The 19039-nt window shown below is 38.4% G+C and overlaps 1 protein-coding gene across 3 annotated transcripts in view; it reads right to left on the bottom strand.

The window, feature by feature from the left end:
* G2E3 (G2/M-phase specific E3 ubiquitin protein ligase) overlaps window positions 1-19039 on the bottom strand; it is a 54017-nt gene that overhangs the window by 21780 nt on the left and 13198 nt on the right. For 2 of the 3 annotated variants that reach the window (XM_074955792.1, XM_074955790.1), the window contains exons 4-9: window positions 15526-15623; window positions 6756-6857; window positions 5494-5618; window positions 3960-4125; window positions 3081-3187; window positions 1377-1493 (exon numbers count right to left, since the gene is read on the bottom strand). In XM_074955792.1, coding sequence (XP_074811893.1) covers window positions 1377-1493; window positions 3081-3187; window positions 3960-4125; window positions 5494-5618; window positions 6756-6857; window positions 15526-15623 — 715 coding nt within the window. The remainder of the gene's footprint in view (window positions 1-1376; window positions 1494-3080; window positions 3188-3959; window positions 4126-5493; window positions 5619-6755; window positions 6858-15525; window positions 15624-19039) is intronic. The other variant, XM_074955791.1, reaches the window with a different exon arrangement.

Raw genomic sequence — 19039 nt, 5'->3', positions numbered from 1 at the left:
GTTTTCAAGAGGGACTTGTACATGGAGAGGTTAGGGGCCTTGTTGATGAGCTCAGAAAGCTCCACACTGATGGGAACTGTGGAAGAGAATACTGAGACATTTATGAAAGAAGCCAACAAGGAGACAAAATAAGGAAAAGCAGAAGGGATGCGGTTGGTGATGAAAAACAGTGCAGGAATTTGAAGGTGGTGACCAGAAGCTTGGATATTGTTGACAGTGATGGAGACAAAGTGAATTGGAGAGGACTTGGGAGGGAAGATATGGAATTCAATTTTAGGGATGTTAAATTAGAACTGAAGATGAGACATCAAAGAGAAGATAAAAGTGAAAAGTGTAAAGCGAAGAGAATAAAGAAGAGGACAAATTCCTGGGGATATCCAGAGGGAAAGAAGAAGGAAAACCCATTGAAATAGATATTGAAAAAATGGTCAGAGAGGTAGGAAGAAAACTAGGAGAGGAGAGTATTTTGCAAACCCTGTGGAGGAAAAGATGTCAAGAAGGAAGATGATCAACAGTGCTGAAAAGAGCAGGCAGGTCAAGGAGGACGGACAAAATGAAGAGCCTGAGATCTGAGCTGGAAGATGTCATTAAAGATCTTATTGTGATTGGTTTCAGTAGCCTGAAGAGGATTGAAGCTTGTTTGGAAATTGGAGGAGGATTAATAACAGCCATTGTAAATGACTATTCAATGAGTTTAGAGGTGAAGGGAAGGAAGGAAATGAGATCAAAGTAAGGTTTTGGGAAAGTTCAGAGCATACTTGTAAAGTGAGAGGAAGGAGTCAAAGGACAGTAAGAAGCATAGGTTCCCCCTATTTAATAAAAATCCCAGCAGCTGGGTGTTTCTCATAAACTTTCTAATCAGATAGCTGGATCAACTGGAACTAGTCAATTTTGCGATATGTCCAATACTTTAGCCAGGTACTTTCAAAGATACCTATTTTAGATATTCTAATACACTTGATATTTTAGCAGCTAAGCATAAATAAAAAATAATTTGTCTTAGTAGTTTGCTACGTCTCTTTGATTTTTAAAGGATGCTGATGATGGTATTACCTCTTTTGCTGCTTTATTTGTGTTGGAGAAGGGATAGAATATGGAAGATAAATCCTGTTGTCTAACTCTCTTGTCTCTTATACTCTGGGTACACTAAGTCTTATTGGTCAATCACTTTTCAAAATAAGATGCATGTTGTAAAGTATTGATAAGATAAATATGTCCAGCGTGTGATAAATTATTTGAAAATGTCATAGCTTTCATTATTTACTTTTTAAAAACCTCTTCAACATTCTATCTGCGACAGATGCCTGTAACATACCATACCCATCCCATTATGTTAAACATATTGGTCTTCAAAATCTGTGTGTGTATATTAATACCTATCAGGTTTATTATAGTCTCTCCCATTCCTGCACAGACATCTTCTAGCGTCACAGTGTTGGTAACGCTGCAGAAGATCTTGATACGCATTCTCCTCGAGTTCCCAGGATGCATCTCTGTAAATATTGCAGACATGGATTAAAAAACATTTTAGTGCTATAATTTTAGCTTTATGTACTGAAATAACTTTATTTTCCTTTGCCACGCATTAAAATTGGAGCTCCCAGAGCATGTAAATATGATTGATAATAATGGCATAATTTGAGATAATGCAACCATTTAGCAGTGTAATAACAATAAGATAACAGGAGAGAAAGGACCTATTTGGATAAACAGTCCATCTTTATTCAAGATTGTCCTCTGAACTAAATCCGTAAGTGTTTTATATAGTTTGACAACTCTAGAGAAAATATCTGAATGTTTTCTTGATAAGATGTTGGAATAATCTATCAACCTTAAAGTTGGAACCTTTTGTTCCCAATGTCTATATTTTCCTTTCTGGGTTTATGTGGAAGAAATTCAGACACTATAGCAATAAGCAGCAGTAAAAAATAATAAAATAGATTAATCCATATACCCTAGGAAATCATCCTTAGGCACTACAAATACTTTTTCTCAATTCTGGAAGTAGAACTGACAATGTTTGTAGTAGTACTATTAAGGATTAATTAAGGGAGGAAGGGAGGAAAGAAAAAGATGAAGAAGAGAGAAGTCCTCAGCAGATCCTAGAGAAAGAAATGAAGACAGCTAGGACTTGACTACAGTAGAAGCTCAGAGTTATGAGCACTTCAGGAATGGGGGTTGTTCATAACTCTGAAATGTTTTTAGCTCTGAACAATACGCTATAGTTGTTCTTTTCAAAGTTTACAACTGAATATTGACTTAATACAGCTTTGAAACTTTACTATGCAGAAGAAAATGCTGATTTTAACCATCTTAATTTAAAAGAAACAAGCACAGAAATGGTTTCCTTACCTTGTCAAATCATTTTTTTTAAACTCTCCCCAGCCTTTTTTTTTTTTTTTTTTTTAGTAGTTCATGTTTAACACAGTACTGTACTGTATTTGGTTTGTTTTTGTTTTGGTCTCGGCCGCTGCCTGATTGTGTACTTCCAGTTCCAAATGTGGTGTATGGTTGACTGGTCCGTTCGTAACTTTGGTGTTCAGACCTCTGAGGTTCTACTGTATAAAGGGGGTGATAGCACATGTTGGCCAGACAAAGAAAGTGAAGAAAATACAGTGTGGAGAGGATGAGAGAGCAGTTGCTGGGAAATGCACCTGCTTTCCCATATTAAATTAAACTGTCCATATTTTAAAAATACTCTGGCCATATTTAAAAATGAACTGCCCATATTTAAAAATACTAGAATTTTTAAAAATTCTAATACATTGCATTTATATATATAGAATATTATCTCTAAAATGTAGATTAGTAGTAATATATCTCTATCCTACACTACACATTTGCAGCCTCTCTTAATTTAGTATTCTGCAAATCTGAGGAACGTTCTGAAAAGAAGCAAATTGCACCTAAGACAAAAATAAACTGCTCTAATTGCTAGCAGATACCCAGGAAATCCCAATGATAATTCAATTTTTAGTTATATTGCATAAACAAGTACATGGTTTTGGATTTATCATCCTACTTAGTTAGAGTTGTATATAGAATATGGATTATTTGTGAAATTATTGTTAGGTACTCACTTTTCTGGAATGTGTATTCCCATTCTCAACATTTCATTCTGAAATTTGTCTTTATTATTGCACACTGTGCACCTAAAGAAAAATACCCCAGCACTCAGAGCTTGATACTGTATCAGAAAACAGAAAAGAAAATTAATTGAACTATTCACATTTACTCGTTTCCATCCTTTTGTATCCAATAAGGTCATGGTACCCTGAAGATTGGGCATTACACTCATGGATTCTTTTCTGGCACTGACTTGTTCAGTGCAAGGATCATCTTAGATTTATCACTTAGAAGCTAAAGGTGGCCTATTCTATCTTTTCACAAGGGAAATGGCTGACCCAGGGGCTGGGCTTGTAAGATCATCTCCAGGAGGAAAGCATGTGCTTTCCTTTCAATGACCTCCCGTCTCCCGCCCCACAATTCACTCCGCATCTGAAGAGATTCCTACACCCATGTCGAGCCATAAGAATGAAGGAACAGAAGTAACTAAGGCCACATCACCCTTTTATGATATGGGCTCTAAATGTTCAGGGCTGCAAGAGGACATTTATGAAGTCCCAACAGACTTTCTTTCTCTAGAAGCTTCCTGAAGACAATCTGAAGTGTGAAGATCTCAAAGAACATCTTTAAAAAGGAATCTTCCCAATCTTGCAGTCCCTAAGAGTGTATTTTAAAGTTGCTGGTCTGATAACATGGACAAACCAGTTAGTTTTTTCCCAGATCTATAATCAACAGAATCGCTAGATGAAGAAGTTAGTTATAGTCTTATATTTTTGATGTGGCTTTATTACATTTATTGAATATTAAAATAAGAATGTAAACATTAATTTGTTCTATTATTCTAAGTACAAAACAAAATGTTGTGAGCATCACAGAATAAAAGGTTGTCTTACCTGCAAGCAGTCTCTATGAAACCAAGCATTTTTACAGCAAGGACTTTTCAGTATATTGTACATTGGAAAGTGCTCAACAAATTCCAAGCATATTGTGCACTGTGAAGAGCCTCTAGATTCATCAGATGGAAGTTTCTGAACTGGCCGGTGCTCCCAACAATATGACCTTAAAGAGAAAATTAAAGCTCTGCTTAATGACACTAAACTTCAAAAACAATTAAACTATTGTTTTTAATACTAAAGAGAGTAACACTATACCCTGTATCATAACTGCGGACTTTACTAATTTTAATTTTTCACACATGTAGTTTAGAAATAAATCATTTTAGAACAGGTTAAAAACCATATATTCAATATGCAAAAATGTTCACAAACAAATTAATATAAAATAGCAAGAAAACGGATTCTCTGATTCCCGATCAGTTGTTCAAAAAGATTACTAAAAACACCAAAGGTTTTGTATTAGTCCAGCAAAGCATTTCTGGTCCTTAAAACAAAAGTGTCGCCTAATTAAAATAACAATACATTACTTTGGTGTTATCAGATTTTAATTTTTAAAATCTCTTAATAATTCCACAAAGCCCACACAACAGCCAAAGAAACTAAGATTTAATTGAGAGTTTGAAAAAGCATGTGTTAGACTGAGAAAATATCAGTAATTTAAAGTGAGGTTCTACTCTAAAAATAAACTTTGGGTTTATATTTATTGTATCTCACTGGTTCCATATAAAACGTGTTCAGTTTACAAGTTAAATTATTCTTCATCCCCCATTGCCAACCCTGCAAACTCAACCTGGGATAAGAAGAATCAACCGTTCTTTTTATGCTCACACACTATCGGCAGGAGCCTGGATACAACTGAACAGTAGATGTAGTTCCGGTGCAACCAAGGGGAGGGGGCTTTTTGTTGTTGGGGCTTTTTTTGTGATGATGCATTGAAGGATAATTCAGCTTGACTTTCAGGTCCCAGGATGAATTTGAAGGACTGGCAGTTAGAAAAAGAATATTTTTCATTTGTAAATTGAGCAAATTTGATCTGAAGTCAAACAACAAAAATGGAATCATTATTATAATTACTTTTCAGAGTTTAAACCTGATACTTAAGCTGAAGTCCAACTTCACAATTTTATGTAGAACATTAAAATGTGTGCTAATATTAAGAGTTAACATTTAGTTGCATCCTAAAAATACTGAAAAACTATTTCACAAATATTATATGTATGCTGTAGTAATGGCATGGCTATCAGATGATCCATTCCCTGCTTCTTGGTTCAGACAGGAGCATTTCATCCCCCTCGGGCCCAAGTGGAAAATGTGAGGAAAATTTAACCAGAAGACAATATACCTCAAAATATGATTCTCTAAACTGTAAGAAAAATGGTAGATTTCTTTCTTCTATTAAATAGATAATTAGGAGGCCATTTATAATGCCCACACCCGCTTCTTGTAGGAAAAAGAAGAGCAAGTGTATTTCAAAAAGGAGCACCTCTCATTCAGTAAGGAGTGTAATTATACCTGACAATAAAACACTTACCCAAAGTGTTCCATGAATTGGAAAATACATTCCCTTTGAACCCCACAAGGGAAATGATAACTTCGTTTGCATTTGGGTGCTACACATCCAATCGAAGCACCTTTTTTCTTACAGATATTACATTTCTAAGAGAAAGTTTTAGAAATGAAAGCCCATTAAAACTTAAGTCCAATTAAAATTGCTGGAATTATAACATTAACAAAAGAAATCTGACATAAGGAGTTTAGAAAAGGAAATGGCGCTACACTGAACTGTTCCAGAGGATAATCTAGCTAGACTGAATGCATCCGATGAAGTGAGCTGTAGCTCACGAAAGCTTATGCTCAAATAAATTTGTTAGTCTCTAAGGTGCCACAAGTACTCCTTTTCTTTTTGCGAATACAGACTAACACAGCTACTACTCTGAAACCTAGCTAGAATTGTAGCATTACTGATTTACTTCTGTTTTATGTACTTTTCAAAGACTTAAATAAACTCTGACAAATAAGTTGGCATTCCATATTTTAATCATGGTATCCAAGGTTGGTGTACAAGTGCAGCCATTGTTAAAATATGTTAATTCTATCAACAAAAATATACAAACAGTTTGGGGCTCAACAGATGCTATAGAGGCAATCTGGATATTTTAGACAACCTGCTCTCTTAACTGGTTCCTGCTCAGCTATTCGAGTTAGACTTATCAAAAACATTAAATGTTTTTGTTTCATCCTGAAAATGTAAGGGTCTACCCACCATCTGTTTTATCAGTCCTTTGTGTTTTGTCCCAAAGACTCTGAATAATTTGACACCCAATCTGTTGGACAGGTGAAAATGACATTTTCCTCATTGGGTTTTAATCACTGTCTCTTCTGTAACAAATATCAGCCAACTTCCATTGTCAATATTTACTATATATGTGTATACTGTGTGTGTGTGTGTATATATGTATATGTGTATGTGTGTGTGTGTATACACACACACACACATACACATACACACACACACACACACTTGCCAATATACACAATCATTTAAAAATAAGAATTCAGACTCTTGAAAGTAGGATATACCTGCCCATAAAATGAATCAAATATGACACATAGGACAGTAAGTACTTATGAAAAATGCAACGGTCAATATTTCCCATTTGTAAAGAAAAATCATTCTTTAATTTAAAAAAAAAAATCTAAAGATTCATTACAAACCAGATTTGTTATTGAGTTTAAAGTGCAAAAATGATGAAACAAAGATTAACAGTGATAATACTGGAGCTTGATTCTTACCAGTTTTGCAGCTCTGTTTACTTCTTTCCTAATGTCTTTGATTAAAAACCCATAAACTCCTTCATCTTCTTCACCCCTCTGCCAAATTCCACTTGACATCAACTATAAATACAGTTAAAATTAGTAAGAAATTCCAATACACTAAACCATTTTTTAATCAACTTTAATGTCTAGGACTGCACTATAAGATCTGTTGGTATCAATATGGAAAACCCTAGTAGACTGATTTAACAAAATGTTTAAGACAGTGATATTCTTTTATTGCAGAGGCATAATAGTCTTTCCCTTCCTCCCAGCATATTGCTGCTAAGAAACTGCAGGAATCTATTTGACTAATTCCTAGGACCAAACTTAATATATTCTAGGGTCCAGGAGACAGTGGCTGCAGACGTTGCAGAACAAGCAACACTAATTTAGGAAAGTTTTAGAACACATGGATGTGCCCAGAATGAAAAAAGAAATCTTATCCTAGTCACTTTAAAAAAAAAAAACCAAAATCTTCAGCAATTGACTAATCTAACTTCCACCTAAACAAGAAGAGCATTTTCACACACCGACTCACCAACCTAGCGAGGAGGGCTTTAAACTAGGTTCAAGGGATGCAGGTGACTAAAGCCCACAGGTAGACTAAAGCCCATATTTAAAAGGTGACCTAAACAGAGGGCTACATATTGGGGGGATAGGAGCGGCAGTGAATGGAAAATTATAGCAGGGTCATGGGAACAACAACAACAAGAGGGAAAACAGAGGGGAAATTTGTCTTAGATGTCTGTACACAAATACAAGTAATATGGGGGACAAACAGGAAGAACTGGTAGTATTAGTCCATAAGCTAAATTATGACTTAATTCGCTTTATAGAGACTTGATTGGATAAATCTCATGACTGTAATATTGGTATAGAGGGATTCAGTTTTTCAGGGAACATGGACAGGGGAAAAAGGTAGGAGGTGCTGCATTATACATCAAAAATACGTACACTTGTTCTGAGGTCCAGAAAAAGGCGAAAGGGAAGCTATTTGAAAGTCTCTGGGTAAATAAAAGGGGGGGGGGGGAGAGAACAGGGGTGATACACAACCGATCTTCTCACCAAATCAGGAGGAAGTTGTGAATGAGGCATTTCTAGAACAAACAACAGAAATATTCAAAACACAAGACCTAGTAGTAATGGGGGACTTTAACTATGCAGACATCTCTTGGAAGGGTAACGCAGCAATGCACAAAATGTCCAACAACTTCTTCAAATGTATTGATGACAATCTTTTGTTTCAGAAGTGGGAGGAAGTTACCAGGGCAGTCAGTCATTTTAGACTTGATTATAACAAGATTATGAATCTGAAAGTTGAAAGCAATTTGGGTGAAAGTGATCATGAAAAGCTAGGTTTCATTATTCTAAGGAAATGAAGGAGCATGAGTAGGGTGAGCAGATAGCATGTGTGAAAAATCAGGACCAGTGGCGGGAGGGAGAAATAGTTGCCTATATAAGACAAAGCCCCTAATATCGGGACATCTAGTCATTTTAAGCGTGAGCAAAAGAATAAGCACAATGGATTACAAAAAGGCAGACAAACTCAGAACTGGTAGTAAGGTCCCATGGGAAGAAGAGCTAAGGGAAAAAGGAATTCAGGAGAGCTGGCAGTTTCTCAAAGAGACAATACTGAAGATACAACAAGCTAACCTGATGAGAAGGAAAAATAAAAGAATAAGAGGCCAATATGGCTCTTTAATCACCTGAACTTCAAAAAAGAATCAGACCAAAAGTAGAAACATGGACAAATTGCCAAGGATGAGTGCAAAAGATTAGCACAAGCATACAGGGACAGAATCAATAAGGGTAAGGCACAAAATGAATAACACCTAGCAGTGATCATAAAAGGCAATAAGAAGAGATTCTATGTAAACACATTAGAAGCAAAAGAAAGACAAAGGAAAGAGAGGGTTACTCACATTCTGCAAAAAGAAAAGGAGTACTTGTGGCACCTTAGAGACAAACAAATTTATTTGAGCGTAAGCTACAGCTCACTTCATCGGATGCATTCTGCAGTAACTGAGATTCTTCAAGAATTGCAGATTTTTGGTAGCAGTGCCCATTTGGGCCGCACATGCAACCAAACTGCCCTCAGGTCCTTCTCTACTGCAGAGTCTATGTCTAAACTCTGAAGTAGAGGAGACAGGGCTGGTAGTGGAGCACCCAAAGGGACACACATCTTGAAGAACTTGTTACTGCACAAGGTGAGTAACCCTCTCTTCTTCTTTGAGAAGTATCCCTATGGGGGCTCCACTTTAGGTGGCTGCAAAGCAGTGCCCCGTGTTGGGCAGATGGGGCTTCAGAGTTGGATTCTTTATTGATGATAATACAGTTAGTCCCAATAGCGCATCAGATGCTGAGTCTTAAGTGACTGCATAATGTTCTGTAAACATCTGAGCAGACGCCCAGCTTGCAGCTCTACAAATGTATGTGATGAGAACATTGTTGAAGAAAGCTATAGAGGTCAAAAGCGATGTTGTAGAGTTTGTTCCAGTCCCTGGTGGGGGTTGAAAGTCTTGTTACTGACAGCAATAGTTAATACAATTGGAAATCCATTTTGAGAGTCTTTGTTTAGATATGGATAAGCATTTATATCTCTCCACAACTGAAAGGAATAGTCTAGGTGATTTTCTGAAGGGTTTTGTCCTTTCCAGGTAGTAGGCTCCTAATGTCTAGTGTGTGGAACATTGCCTCCCTTTTATTCCTGTGTGGTTTGGGGAAGAACGATGAAAGATGAATAGGCTGATTCAAGTGGAAGGATGAAGGTATTTTAGGTACAAAATTGGGTGTGGTCTCAAAGTAACTTTATCTTTGAACAAAACTGTAAAGGGGTGGGGGCTATTCCATGAGAGCTCCTATTTCCACCACTCTTTGTGTGGATGTGATGGCCATGAGAAAGGCAGTCTTCACAGAGAGATGTATGAGTGAGCAGGTCACCATGGGCTCAAGTGGGGCACCAGTGAGGCATCTTAGAACTAAGTTAAGGTCCCAAGATGGTGTAGCATCTCAAATTTATGGGTAGAGATTCCAAATACTTCTAAGAAAACTTTTTGTTGTGCGATGTGTGAAGACCTGTTGATCTTATCGTGGAAGGCTGAAATTGCCATGAGATGTTCCCTCAGAGAACTTGATGATAGTCCTGATATTTTTAGTCCTAGGATATAGTCCAGCACCAACAGCAAGGGAGAGAATATAGCTGTGATGTATATATTGTCACACCAGATTCAGAATCTCTTTAATTTCTGAAGGTAAGTATAACGTATGGTGGTTTTTCTGCTATTTAACAGTATCTTTTTCACGTCTTCAGAACAATTCATTCGACATCTTGGAACCATCAAAGAGCCATGATTTCACATAGAGAACTTCTAAATTTGCGTGGCAAATCTGGCCTGCATCCTGACACAGGAAGTGTGGAATGGGATGAAGAGTGATTGGTGCGCACATCGTCATTCATAAAAGGTAAGGGAATCATGTTTGTCTGGACCCATGTTGGGGATATCAAAATGATCATGGCCTTTTCTTCCTTTATTTTGTGTATTACTTTCGGTATTAATGGGAAAGAGGAAAGGCGTATAGAAGGAAAAGGCATCCCCCAGAAATTGACGATCCAGTCCTGCTTTTGAGCAGAATTGTGGGCACTTGCTGTTCCTGGCCATGGCAGAAAGATCTATGCTTGGGAATCCCCAACGCCTGAATATTTTGTGTAGGACCATGGTATCTAGTTCCCACTCATGTTCTTGTGAGAATTTCCTGCTGAGTGTGTCTCGCTGTCATGTTGGAGCAAGACGGGGAGAGCATGTGCGGACCAAATGGGCACTGCTATCAAAAATATCTGATCCTAGGCGCAGGGATGCAGACACGCTCAAGTGGAGCACCCATAGGGGCACTACTCAAAGAAGACGTGTAGGTTCATACTTAGCAGGGAAGGAGAGCTAATAACAGATGATCAAGAAGGCTGAGGTGTTTAATGCCCATTTTGCATCAGTCTTCACTAAAAAGGTTAATGGTGATGAGATACTTAACCCAATTAATATTAACAACAACGAGGAAGGAACACAAGCCAGAATAGGAAAAGAAAAGGTTAAAGAATATTTAGAGAAGTTAGATGTAGTCAAGTTGGCTGGCCATGATGAAATGCACCCTAGGTACTTAAGGAACTAGCTGAAACGATCTTGGAACCATTAGCGATTATCTTGGAGAACTCATGGAGGATAGTTGAGGTCTCAGAGGACTTGAGAAAAGCAATCATAGTACCAATCTTTAAAAATGTGAACAAAGAGAACTTGGGGAATTCTAGACCAATCACAGCCTAACTTTGATACCTGGAAAGATAATGGAACAAATTATTAAACAATCAATAGGTAAGCACCTAGAGGATAATAGGGTTAAAATGAATAGCAAGCATGGATTTGTCAAGAACAGATGATGCCAAACAAACCTAATTTTCTTCTTTGAGAGTGTTATTGGCCTAGTGGATAGGGGAAGCAGTAGATGTGATAGATGATTTTATTAAAGCTTTTTACATAGTGCCACATGACAAATAAACAAATTGGGGAAATATGGTCTGGATTAAGCTTCTGTTAGGTAAATGCATAATTGACTGAAAGACCATACTCAAAGGATAGTTATCAATGATTCGCTGTCAAACTGGGAAGGTATATCTAATGGAGTCCCACAGGGTCTGCTCTAGATCTGGTACTATTCAATATTTTAATTAATGACTTGGAATAATGGAGAGGAGAGAATGCTTATAAATTCTGTGAATAACACCAAGCTGGAAGCAGCTGCTAGCACTTGAGGATAGGTTTAGAATTCAAAATGACCGTGACCAATTGAAGAATTGGTCTGAAATCAACAAATGAAATTCAATAGAGAAAAGTGCAAAGTACTACCCTTAGAAATTGAAAAAAAGTCAAATGCACAACTACAAAATGGGGAATAACTGAATGGATGGTAGTACTGTTGAAAAGGATTATGGGGTTACAATGGATCACAAAATGAATGAGTCAATAGTGATGCAGTTGTGAAAAAGATGAATATTTTGAAGTGTATTAACAAGAGAGTTATATGTAAGACACAGGAGGAAACTGTTCTGCTCTGTTTGGTACTGGCGAGACCTCAGCTGGAGTACTGTGCCTAGGTTTTGGTCACCACACTTTAAGAAAGATGTGGACAAATTGGAGAAAGTCCAGAGGAGAGCAACAAAAATTGGTCAGGTTTTCCAAACCTTTTATCATCAGGAAAGGTTAAACAAACTTGGCAAGTTTAGTCTTGAGAGAAGATTTAGGGGAGAACCTGATGTCAGTCCTCAAATATGTTAAAGGGTATTATAAAGAGGACAGCGATGAATTGTTCTCCATGTCCTCTGAAGGTAGGACAAGCAATGGGCTTAATCTTCAGCAAGGGAGATTTCGGTTAGATAGTAGGAAAAGCTTTCTAACTATAAAAATAATAAAGTACTGGAATATGAAGGGAGTTTGTGGACTCCCCACCATTGGAGCTTTTTAAGAATAAGTTGAACAAATGCCTGTCTGGGATGGTGGTCTAGGTTTACTTCATCCTACTTCAGTGTAGGGGGCTGGACTAGGTGACCTCTCGAGGTTTCTTCCAGGCCTACATTTCTATGAGTTCTTAACAAAAACCCAGATTACAATTTATTTGAAAGCACAAGGAACAGGTGAATCTACTGAGTAACACCAACAAGGATTTTAGAAACAGATCATACCAAAATAATCTGATGGCCCTTTGATACTGTTACATATTGAGTGGACAAGCTAAGTATTCAAGATATTTTATTTGTATTTTAGCAAGGCTTTTTACACATTACCAGACTGGAAGCTCATTAAAGAAATTGGAAGAGTATTGTCTGAATATTAAAATAAACAGCAAAAATTAATCAGAATAACTTGGAACTCTTGTTTGACAGGTGGAAAATGAGATAACACAGAAGTGTACAATGATCTATGTTGAGAGAAAAACACCAGGAACACAAATGTGATAGTTACCTGTAAGAATCATAAAGACAGATTTTTATGAAATATCTGAAACTGTGATAATAGAAAAAAAATATCAAGGAAATAATTTCATCTTGTGTCCTTTTTATTTCTTAAGGAGCCTATAGCTCTTAGTACATCCACAGGACTTAAGTAAAAACCATAATTGGTTTAAAGACACTAACACAGTGGTGGGCAACCTTAGGCCCACCAGGGTAATCTGATTGTGGGCCACAATACATTTTGTTGAAGTTGACCCTCTGCAGGCACGGCCCCTGCAGCTCCCAGTGGCCACAGTTTGCTGTTCCCGGCCAATGGGAGCTGTGGGAAGCGGCGGCCAGCACGTCCCTGAGAACCGCGACCACTGGGAGCTGCGGGGGGCCGTGCCTGCAGACAGTCAATGTCAGCAAACGTCTCGCGGCCTGCAATCAGATTACCCTGATGGACCGCATGCGGCCTGCGGGCCGCAGGTTGCCCACCACTGCACTAACACGACTCATGTGGATAATTCACTATGCAGCAACGATAGGCTATGTTTTATGTTGTTTCCTCAGAGGCACACAGAACTGAAGGCGCTCCCCAGAGCAAGAAGATGAATGGCCAAAATGGCCCCTGCAGTAAAGAAGCTGTAACTTACAGTAGCGTTACCCGACTGGCTTTGCAGCCCAGAATCTCTGAAGCACTTAGTGCTACAAGCATGCCCCTTCCCACTCTCCACACAGAGATCTGTGAAAGGAGACTGCACAGGGCCTCTTACATCAGCCCTATGCTGATTCTGCATCAGGAAATTCTCCCATAGCCTCCTTACATGGCCAAAGCAGTGTATAGGGGCTTCAGTGAGAGCCAGATCTATCCCAATACCTTAAAAGTAATCTACAAAGAAAAACTATGGGCTTTCACCTTTTTGCTTCTTCATAAGCGGTAATAGCAGCCTGCAACCATGTGCACACACACAAGTGTGTGTACATTTAGTAGTTTATTCCCCCCCAGATTTTTACATTGGAACTTCAGGTCTTGTCTGCCCAGGAAACCTGATGACAACTAAAGAATTAGTAAAACAATAATACCATAAGAAAGAGCAAAAGAAATTTTAGTGGGACTATTTAAAATTTTGTTTTTTTGTTTAACTTTGTAACTTCAATGACGATTAAATTTATTTTAGAAACAGGATATCTTTGTTAAAGGTTCAAAACCCAACCCATTCTATCAATGCAATTAACGGAGACATCTATGAGTTCCTCCAGCAAGAACAGGGAACACTAGACTTGATATTCCTGATACTTCTACATTAAAAAACAAACAGAAATATAGATGTAAGACTTTCAGGTTTTATTTATCAATAGAGAATAAACAGGGTACCCCACCAGCTTTTAAAAAACATTTGCAGATCATCTTTAAGCCTCGAGTTAAACAACCATCATGGTCCCTTCTGACCTTAAAGATTATGAGTTTAATAAAGTCTAAATGAAATATTAATTCTGGAAAGTAACAATTGTAGCTGATGTTGTCACAGCGAAAAACATTAAACATCTAGTTAGCTTGTATCCATAGCTGTTCTCAGTTTAAGTTTTATTATTAAAATGGCTGCATTACTGGACCTGTAACCTGATAAGACTCACACTTACTAAGCTGAAACAAGGACTATTTTTCTAGTGCAGAGGTTCTCAACCTTCATTGCACCGCGACCCCTTCTGACAACAAAAATTACTACATGACCCCACTACCAAAGCCAGAGCCCACCCTGGGCGGGGGGAGGCAAAGCCAAAGCCCCAGCACCCAGGGCTGAAGCCCTTGGGCTTCGGCCCCGGGCGGAGGGTCTCAGGCTTTGTCGGTGAGGTTCAGGCTTCAAGCCAGCTGTAATGTAGTATCTGGACTTGATATTCCTGATATTTCTACATTAAAAAACAAACAGAAAAATAGATACAAGACTGTCAGGTTTTATTTATACAGAGAGAACAAACAGGGTACCCCACCAGCTAACGCCAGCCGTGGTGACTCCATTACAATGGGGTCCTGACCCACAGTTTGAGAACCGCTGCTAGTGCTATAATGAAGCCAGATAATGCAGAGTGCAGAACACCACATAGCAAACAAATAATTACATGTATGCTGCTAAAAACAGAATTATACTGAAAGGGGTAGGGGAAATATTTTAATGAAGGCTTGAGTTCTTAGATCCTAAAATTCTGAAACTAAATCTTCATTTAAATGAAGAGTCAGATGGGATAAAATGGATCCATTACCACCAATTTTTAAAAACGCTTTCAAATTTTTCAGAGTGGTAGCCGTGTTAGTCTGTATCAGCAAAAAGAACGAGGAGTACTTGTGGCACCTTAGAGACTAACAATTTTATTTGAGCATAAGCTTTCGTGGGCTAAATCTGATGAATTGGGCTTTAGCCCACGAAAGCTTATGCTCAAATAAATTTGTTAGTCTCTAAGGTGCCACAAGTACTCCTCGTTCTTTTTATCAAGTTTTTATGATTTGGGAATGTGCTAATTGCTAATGTGACTATTCAACAGTGAGTAACAACCTATTATGGTGTGTTTTCTTTTTGCTGCTGTATCTTTAAAATAACTGAAAAAGCTCAATAAATCTCCCCAAAAGCAAATAATTTGGAAATTAGAAGAGAGATCTTGGAATTTTGCAGACAAAGAGTTGCAGGTTCACTGCTGTTTAGTTTACCAATTCTCATCAGAAAAATAGGTAACTTCCTAGAATTCGGTTCAGGATCAATATGAAATACTTACCAAGCAGTAGTAATGAACAGTGAGACTGTATTCCTTGTAAGTTCTCTTTTCTCCATATTTTTCAGGACAGTCATCAGTTCGTTGACAGAGGACACAGGCTAAAATAGTAAAACACCATTTAGAAATCCTTAATGGAAATGGTCCATTAACAGAAAATGCAGGTTTCTAACCCTTAAATAAATTAAGTATGAGGTAGGCTACTGGATAAGCGTAGTAAAGCCGGTACCACCCATCTGATATTCACCAGATGGAATTCAATGTTGTGTTTGTTTACCACACTCCACTTAATTTAAGTGGCTGATGTTTCTCTCCACTTTTTGTAGGTGCTTTCCACTTCCATCCCCTAGCCTTCCTTCTTTTTTCATGGGTAGGCTTGGAAGTGCAGAGCAGAAAGAGCAAGAGAGGAGAGATTGCAACTTGCGCCTTCCCTGGCTCCTGATGGATCCTAGTGAACAAGGGATTTTGCTGACCCAGCAGGCGCCTCTCAGAACCTATCAGCAAGCCATACACCACCAGTTGAAATGCCCTGTTTTAAAGGCCAGCTAAGGTGGTGTCTTTAATATTGTGTCAATTGAATGCCTAAACACTACGGTGAGCGGTACATTATAAATGTGTAGAGTAACTGGTATCTGAATATAAACAGATTGTACCCAACTTTTTTTGTAGAAATATAATGGATATATTGATGATCTCAATAACATAATAAGATCAATACAAAGAATCATTACTTACCTGTTAGTAACTGTGGTTCTTGGAGATGTTCTGCACATGTAGATCCAACTTATGGTGTCCATGTGCCCCAGCAAAGGAGTTCAGAACATTTTCACTAGAAGTGTCCACAGGGATCATACATGCCCAGAGGGCATAAAGGGCACAGCAACCCCAACTGCCACTCAGTTCCTTCATCACCCAGAATCCTCATTTGTAGGACTCTGAACTGCCAGTATGGAGGGCAAGTCATGGGATCTTCATGTAAAGAACATCGCGAAGAACCCCGATTACCCAGATTAAGTAACTGCTCTTGAAGGAGGTGGAAACTAGAAGTTATCTGTAAAGAGACTGCAAAATAGCTCTTCCAAAAATGGGCATCAGATCTTGAAACTGTGACTTAATAATGTTTTGTAAGCATATGAGCTGAAGACCAGGTAACTGCTCTACGTACTTCTGATATTGGAACCCAACTTCAGCATGCTATTGAGGCTGTTTGCACTCTGGTGGAGTGAGTTTGCATGTTTGATGGAGGACTCTTATTAATATCATAAGCAGTTCTAATACCATCCATACCCATTCTAGCCATCCCTTTTGATTTGTTCTCATAAACAAAGAAAAGTCTTGGCATTTTACCAAAAGATCTAGTGCTACCTAGGTAATAGAACGGTGACCTCACATTTAATGTATTTAATTTTGAAGGTGAAGAATGAGGTTTTGGAGAAAAGCTGGAAAATTACTGCATTGGTAGATATGAAAATTTGAGTACGTCAGGAATAAAAAGATGGATGTGGTCTCACAGTTACTCTATCCATGTAAAAAACTGTATGGAAGATTTATCATTAGGGGCTGTAAATTTGCTTATTCTACATTTTGATGTAATTGCCACCAGGAATGCCACCTTCACTGACGGTAGATGAATTGGACAATTTGATAGCGGTTCAAGGAGCTCAGGTGCGAGTGGTCCACAAGTGAAGAAAGCACTAAATCTGAAGTCCCATGCTGGAGCAATCTTTCTCACAGGAGGAAAAATATGGGGGAAAAAATTTCATAAATCTATTCATTGATTGATAAAGTTGCACCTCCCTCTTCTGGAGGATGAAATGCGGATATCATTACTAAATAGACTTTGATTGAAGAGATATATTTAAAGCACTTGGGACTATTTAAGAGGTAATCTATTATTGGAACAGAACTGACATGGAGCATAACATTAAGACTTTCCTCATAAAGAAAAGTATTTCCATTTGGCAGTATAAACAATCCGAGCAGATAATTATCTACTCTGAAGAAGAATACTCTGCTCCTCTGAAGAGCACTCTGTCTGTTGAGGACATCCAGATATCATCCAAGTCATGAGATGCAGAGAGGCTAGATTTGGGTGGAGAATCAGACTGTGCTATCAAGTCTTCATCAACTTACGCTCCAAGTTCAAGATCTGACAGTAGCATTAGATCTGAGAACCAAAACTGGCAAGGCCAAGCAGTAGTCACTGTATAATTCAAGCCTTTTCTTGCCTTATTTTCCGTAACACTACTGGAATCAATGCAAATGGAGAGAAAGCACACATCAAACGGTAGGAGTAGATTTTCCAGCCTGTTTTGATTGTTCATTAGTTGCAACAACCACCAGTGACAATGGTGTTGAATGAGTATAAAAATACTCAAATCCTTTAGATGGCACCTGACATTTACGATCAATAGCTGATCTTTCTGCAGTAGCTGAAATGGAAGCAGGAGTAGCCCAGAGATCTTCTGCCAGATCCAATATCCCTTCGTTAATAGGTAACGCAACCCTGCTCTGGGATGCTGGCTGTAGAATATCAAAAGGTTTATATATGCTTTTTCCTGAACTGTCACCAAAGGAACTTCAATAATTCCTGAAAATTTTTTAAATCATCAGCTGAAAGAGGTGTAGCCGGAGACATGGTTCCATCAGGTAAGGAAGAAGAACCAAGTATAGCATCAGATGGATTGTCTGATGGGCAGGTATTTCACCATTACTTAAAATTTGCTATTCCTCTGTATCTTGAACTCGATGAAGACAAGTGATCAGACTTATAAGAGTTTTCAGCAGGTGACTGTCTATTGTAGGAATATTGTTCCTGAAATTGCGGATATCAAGGCCATAAGAACCAATATGGCCACCTGGGAAAGGGACATTGTGGCCCTTTCAGAGGGAACCAAGAGGCATAGTGAGAATTAGCATCTCATAGACTTTAAAATCAGAAGGGAACATCATGATAATCTAGTCAGATCTCCTGTACATTGCAGGCCACAAAACCTTACTCACCCACTCCTGTAATAGACCCACTATGTCTGGCTGAGTTACTGAAGTCCTCAAATCATGATTTAAAGACTTCAAGTTACAGAGAATCCACAATTTACACTAGTTTAAACCTGCAAGTGACCTGTGCCCCATGCTGCAGAGGAAGGCAACCCCCCCCACCTCCCAGGGTCTCTGGCAATCTGATCTGGGAGAAAATTCCTTCCTGACCCCCAAAATAGTGATCAGTTGGATTCTGAGCATGTGGTCAAGACCCACCAGCCAGACACCTGGGAAAGAATTCTCTGTAGTAACTCAGCCCTCCTCATCTAGTGTCCCATCAACAACCATTGGAGATAGTTGCTGCTAGTGGCTACATGCTTGTAAGGAGTCCCATCATACCATCCCCTCCATAAACTTATCAATTTTATCAAGCTCAGTCTTGAAGGCAGTTAGATATTTTGCTCCCTCTGCTCCCCTTGGAAGGCAGTTCCAGAACTTCACTCCTTTAATGGTTAGAATCCTTCACCTAATTTCAAGC

Source organism: Natator depressus, chromosome 6 (genome assembly GCF_965152275.1).
Source record: "Natator depressus isolate rNatDep1 chromosome 6, rNatDep2.hap1, whole genome shotgun sequence".
NCBI classification, from domain to species: Eukaryota; Metazoa; Chordata; order Testudines; family Cheloniidae; genus Natator; species Natator depressus.
Note: the sequence above shows the minus strand (reverse complement) of the source record. Positions and strands in the feature narration are given on the sequence as shown.